Source organism: Wolffia australiana, chromosome 1 (genome assembly GCF_029677425.1).
Source record: "Wolffia australiana isolate 7733 chromosome 1, ASM2967742v1".
In the NCBI taxonomy this organism is placed as follows: domain Eukaryota; kingdom Viridiplantae; phylum Streptophyta; class Magnoliopsida; order Alismatales; family Araceae; genus Wolffia; species Wolffia australiana.
Window position 1 is genome coordinate 10,813,118 of NC_135835.1, and position 5,894 is coordinate 10,819,011.

The 5,894-nt window shown below is 50.4% G+C and overlaps 1 protein-coding gene across 1 annotated transcript; it reads left to right on the top strand.

The window, feature by feature from the left end:
- Positions 1-2,237: 2,237 nt before the first annotated feature.
- Positions 2,238-5,585, top strand: LOC144706192 (asparagine synthetase [glutamine-hydrolyzing]-like). Its single transcript, XM_078579127.1, has 12 exons — positions 2,238-2,397; positions 2,688-2,826; positions 2,965-3,060; positions 3,193-3,334; positions 3,435-3,625; positions 3,703-3,864; positions 3,971-4,273; positions 4,351-4,485; positions 4,592-4,672; positions 4,771-4,857; positions 4,960-5,067; positions 5,141-5,585. The coding sequence occupies exons 1-12, from the start codon at positions 2,318-2,320 to the stop codon at positions 5,390-5,392; spliced, it is 1,776 nt and encodes a 591-aa protein (XP_078435253.1). The 5' UTR covers positions 2,238-2,317; the 3' UTR covers positions 5,393-5,585.
- The last annotated feature ends 309 nt before the right edge of the window (positions 5,586-5,894 follow it).

The window sequence follows — 5,894 nt, forward strand, 5'->3', positions numbered from 1 at the left end:
ATTCTAATTTTCTCAAGTCCTTTAATTTAGAAGTCTACGTACCAATTTGTTGAACTCAATCTCAACCATTGTATTTGTTCTCTTAGGTCTCAGAAATTTATTTATCTCTAAATCCCACTTCCTTAAACCCCATTTACCTTAATCTTATTTGATCATCAAACTTACTTTCACCAATTCTCTCTATCTATTTCTAAATCCAATATATTTGCGGTTACTGCAAAAATTTTACCCTCGATTCCGCGTGTTCTCCATTTACCAGTCCATACGAATTTTGCTTTCTCTCTTGAATCCCAAATTCTGTCTTCAAATTTTTATTGACCTCGCTCTAATCAGTGAAACCACAGTTATTCCTAAGTATCTCAATTCAAATTCTTTCGCTCTTTTCAAAACACATTAATTCTAACTCTTTATAATCTTCCCACTGCACGCCATTTCAAATCCTTATTTCTAATATAGTTCAATATACGGGTCAAACTAGTTCCCAACGATCACCTTGTTGCTCAACGAATATCAAATATCCTTCCCAGACTATCAATGAATATTTCTCAAAAACTTTCGTTACACATAATAAGACAAGGGCACAAGATAATTACGTACGTGGATAATTCCGTGAGGTCAGCGTCGTGCCGTCGTGGAGAGTGAAGATCGGACGATCTGAACATGAGCTTGATTCCATGCATCTGCGTTGCGAAGAAACGGAATCGAGCAAGTGGATAGGCTTGGAACATTCCGTCCGACGGGATCTGAGCTGGATCCTCATCGGAATTGGAATCCTGATCTAAAAAGATAAATCATTCTCTCTCTCACACACCTAAGATTGACATAGCATCACCGTAGACGCCAGATGGGATGAAGGAAAGAAGCTTCGCCATTTGTCGTTTCTGCTTAAATACTCACTGTTAGCTACCCTTTGCGGATTCGCCGCGCCGAGGATCCTTATCTTACTCCTCGCCCATGCGCGGTGGTGACTCGACATTGGGAGGAATGGGCAAGACGACAATTTAACCCTGAAGTTCTGGCTCTTATCATCGGAAATTGTCTTGTTGCCGGATTGGGACGTTTTTGGGCTCTTCTCCATGAATCCATCTTTAGTGCATTAGCTCATCTCTTGTCGCTTCAAGAAAAATATTCTACCTCCCCTTCCATAGTATTTATGGGAATTCATAGTATTTACGTAAGAAGACAGCGATGGCACGAGATTGACGTGGATACTCCGGTGGTGTCTGCGTCGTGCTGTCGTGGACGGCGGACGGTGGAAGATCCGAACTTGAGATTGATTCCAAACGCATCTTCGTTGCCAGAAATGGAATCAAGCAAGTGGATGGTTTGGTAGGATAAGATCCTGTGATAGATCCTCCTCCGAGCTTAGTCTCGCGGGGAATCTGGCTAGTTCAAATCCTACTTACATGGCGACTACGGTTTTTTAAGCCTGCGATTCCGAGTTGACATTGTAAAAGTCCTAACTAAACCGCTTCTCTTTTCTCTTAATAAATCTTGCGCGTGGCATTTAGAGAGTCTTGGCGTGCCGTCTGCTCTCTCTCCCTTTCTCCCCCTCCCGTCACTTTTCCCTGATCTTCAGTATCGGGTATCCTGCCGATTCGCCGCGCCGACGCGTTCTCATCCACATACATGAGTATTAACAACACCTTGCCCATGCGCCGCACTCATTCGGCCTCGATAAAGAAAAGAGACGTCGCTAAGTAGTCTCCGCTCCCGACGGGCCCAGCCACCCACCAGATTACAGAAATAAATCAGAAAAAAACAATCGTTTTTGTACCTTCTCCGCGTTTAAACAAATGAAGGTTGAATCCACACGGAACTAACGTAGAAGACGGTAATCACGAGAAGAATAAGAAGAAGGAAAAGAAAAAGAATCAGAGAAACCGGATCCCGGATTAGGAATAGCGAGAATCGGAAGTGGTGAAAAGATCAAAATAATCAAATGGATGGGAGTACGCGAATTTCGTCTCGAATATTCCTCCTGCGTTTTCCTCCTTCGCAGCCAACGTTACACCGGGCCTCCGCATGGCGACAATTTTCGGAAAGAACGATGGACAGCAGACGAGACCCACGGCGGATGTGCCATAATCACGTCATAATCCGGATGGATAACCCTGGTGAAGGCCGGAGACAAGCGAAGGAAGCGCCGCCACGTGGTAGAGTATACCTCGACGCGATGGAGCGGCGCCGCTGGGGGGCCTCCCTCCTTTGCCTATAAATACGGGGCTCCTTCTCATGGATATGTCATCTCCAAGCAGCGAACTTTCTTCTATATATCCTTCTCCTTCGTCTTCGTCTTCCTCCTCGTGCAGTCGCCATGTGTGGGATTCTGGCAGTGTTAGGCTGCTCCGATGACTCTCAGGCGAAGAGAGTCAGAGTTCTCGAGCTCTCCCGCAGGCAATGGCCTTTCCTCTTCTCTATCCTCTCGCTCTTTCTTCTCCTCGTCCGTGAGCATGAGCTTCTCTCGCTCTTAGCGCTTCTTTCACGGATTCTCTTCCCCTCTCATAATCAGATAACACAAACAAGAGCCAATATAATTACTACGATTCACGCAGGCAACGGTGACAAAATCGTCCCAATAGTGACGATGATTTCATAAAAGGATTATTCCCCCGCAGTGATGGGTCGTAAAGTATATCACTCGACGTTCATGCACATGAGCTCATGGCGGTCGTTTTTGCAAACAGGCTGAGGCACAGGGGCCCCGACTGGAGCGGGCTGGCGCAGCACGGTAACTGCTTCTTGTCGCACCAGCGCCTCGCCATCATCGACCCCTCCTCCGGCGACCAGCCCCTCTACAACGCCGACGGCTCCATCATCGTCACGGTAACTAACCCTAAACTTTGGCCTATCCAAGAGTAAAAATATAGAGGATGACGACTGGAGAAGAAGGGACAGGACGACGACGACGACCGTATGATATAGGCTTTTATTCATGAAAACGTATTTTCGCCTCTTGAGCAGGTCAACGGAGAGATCTACAACCACGAGGAGCTGAGGAAGAGCTTGCCCAACCACAGCTTCAGGACCGGCAGCGACTGTGACGTCATCGCCCACCTGGTATGCCTCGTCTCTCTTCTACTCTTCCGCTAGTCTTCTTCTTCTTCTTCTTTCTCGTTTCTTGTTTTTTCTTCTTTCTTGTTCCTCCCTTGTCTCACCGCACTGACCGTCACGGGCGATGAACGAGGGCAGTACGAGGAGCATGGAGAGGACTTCATCGACATGCTGGACGGGGTCTTCTCCTTCGTGCTGCTGGACACCCGCAGCAACACCTTTCTCGTCGCCCGGGACGCCATCGGAGTCACTTCCCTGTACATCGGCTATGGAATCGACGGTCAGCTTCAACCCTGCACCTCCTCCCTCTTTCCACCGCTTTCTTGTCTCGTTATTAATGTTTGTGCTACCTCCGACGAGGAAAATCTCTCGGTGATCAGGATCCATCTGGGTATCGTCGGAGATGAAGGGGCTCAACGACGAGTGCGAGCACTTTGAGCCGTTCCCGCCGGGGCACCTCTACTCGAGCAAGGAACACGGGTTCAGGCGCTGGTACAACCCGCCGTGGTTCGCCGAGACCGTCCCCTCCGTTCCCTACGACCCTCTGGTTCTGAGGAAGGCCTTCGAAGATGTACTACCTCTCTTGCGCCTCCACTGTCCCGCGTTTTCTCAAAACGAACGAAATAACCGGTGCGACCGAATTCGCAGGCCGTCGTCAAGAGGCTCATGACGGACGTCCCGTTTGGCGTTCTTCTCTCCGGCGGGCTCGACTCGTCGCTGGTGGCCGCCGTCACCGCTCGCCATCTGGCGGGTTCCAAGGCTGCCGATCAGTGGGGCACGCATCTGCATTCCTTTTGCGTCGGCATGAAGGTGATCCCAAAGAGTTCCTCTTCTTCCTCGCCATAAGCTCTTTCTTGCTCCTCTTAAAGCCATTGAAACACCGCGCTTCTTATCCTCCTTCTTCGATTCTCCCCAGGGGTCGCCGGACTTGAAGGCGGCCAAGGAGGTGGCGGACTACCTCGGCACGGTACACCACGAGTTCTACTTCACCGTGCAGGACGGGATCGACTCCATTGAGGACGTCATCCACCACATCGAGACCTACGACGTGACCACCATCAGGGCCAGTACGCCCATGTTCCTCATGTCCCGGAAGATCAAGTCTCTCGGCGTGAAGATGGTCATCTCCGGGGAGGGCTCCGACGAGATCTTCGGCGGCTACCTCTACTTCCATAAGGCCCCCAACAAGGAAGAATTCCACCGCGAGACGTGCCGCAAGGTACCGCGCGATGATCTCATCTCCCCTGGCACGAGGACGAGTGCTGTGGAATCTTACCCATCCTTCTGACTCGGCAGATCAAGGCGCTTCATCAGTACGACTGCCTGAGGGCCAACAAGGCCACCTCGGCCTGGGGGCTCGAGGCTCGCGTGCCGTTCTTGGACAAGGAGTTCATCAGCACTGCCATGAGCATCGACCCCGCCTGGAAGATGGTGAGCCTCCTCTTCAATCCCGAATCCCGCCTCCTTTTTTTTCCCCAAAACCTGTTCTTCTTCTGTGTCCGTTCCGTCCTCACAGAATTTTGCTCCCTGGTCTCAGATCCAGCCCGACATCGGTCGCATGGAGAAGTGGATCCTGAGGAAGGCGTTCGACGACGAGGAGGAACCCTTTCTCCCCAAGGTGCTTGCCCTTGAGAATCAAATTCAATCTTCTGAACTTGTGCCTTCTCACGATCTAAAAACACTTCTTCGCTCCATCTTCTTTTCTTCCTTCTTCAGCACATCCTGTACCGACAGAAGGAGCAGTTCAGCGACGGCGTCGGCTACAGCTGGATCGACGGGCTAAAGGCCCACGCCGCGAAACACGTCGGTCACTTCTTCTGTCATCCGCGAACACGAACATCCCTATTCTCTCTTATTCGCTCCGGTCATCAACTCATAACTTCCTCCAATCTCTTAACTCACCAGGTAACCGATAAGATGCTGTTGAATGCCAAGAAGATCTACCCGCACAACACCCCGACGACCAAAGAGGGCTACTATTATCGGATGATCTTCGAAAGGTTCTTCCCACAGGTACGGAATAACCCTTCCCGGAGGTAAAACAGAGAAGAAAAGCGGCCATCTTGACGCTCCCTCTCCCTTGTAGAATTCGGCGAGGCTGACAGTCCCCGGCGGCCCCAGCGTGGCGTGCAGCACCGCCGCGGCGCTGGAGTGGGATGCGAAGTGGTCGAGCAACCCCGACCCGTCGGGAAGGGCTGCTCTGGGCGTCCATGTCGCCGCCTTCGACGAGAAGAATGCCCTCCCGCTCGCCAACGGCTCAGCACCTCTGGAGATTATCGACAAGAAGGAACGGATGATAGACATCTCTGCGGGGCCTGCCGTCGCCATCTCTACCTAACCATGGATGGAGCGGCGACGCTGTCGGCAGCCCCTTCCCATCGGCTCGTCCTGCTCGGAGAGATACGTTTGCCAGGAGCTCGTAACTAGTTTTTGTATCCACTCCTCTCTTTTTGTCCGTGAGGCAGCGCTGTTTTGCTTATTTCATAAGTTTTTCTTGTACGTAGATAAATCGAAGGACCAGTTTCAAGTTACACTTCCTCTCTTTCTGTCTTTCTGTAACATTCTCTACACTTTTAAAGTCCTTTGTTGTGCTCCTAACGATAGAGAAAAATGAACGAAGGAATATTCGAATAGAGGTGGAGAGGCGAGCGGAGCAGAACGGGGATAAAATCCTGCTTACAGCCCTTGGTATTGGCCTACCATTAAATAGGATATAATTTTCCTGAGTGGGACCGATAGTGGTGTTGACTAAAATCCATTCTGCCAACAAGGATGAAAAATGGAAAAAAAATAAAACCAACTCAAAAGTCCAGGTTTATGCATGCCTAATTTTTGCTTCT

Excerpts from the sequence above, each read along its gene's own strand:
- LOC144706192 (XM_078579127.1), top strand. The coding sequence starts at position 2,318 with ATGTGTGGGATTCTGGCAGTGTTAGGCTGCTCCGATGACTCTCAGGCG. Across the intron at positions 4,274-4,350 it reads ACCGCGAGACGTGCCGCAAG|ATCAAGGCGCTTCATCAGTA; the intron begins GTACCGCGCGAT and ends CTGACTCGGCAG. Across the intron at positions 4,673-4,770 it reads AGGAACCCTTTCTCCCCAAG|CACATCCTGTACCGACAGAA; the intron begins GTGCTTGCCCTT and ends TTCCTTCTTCAG.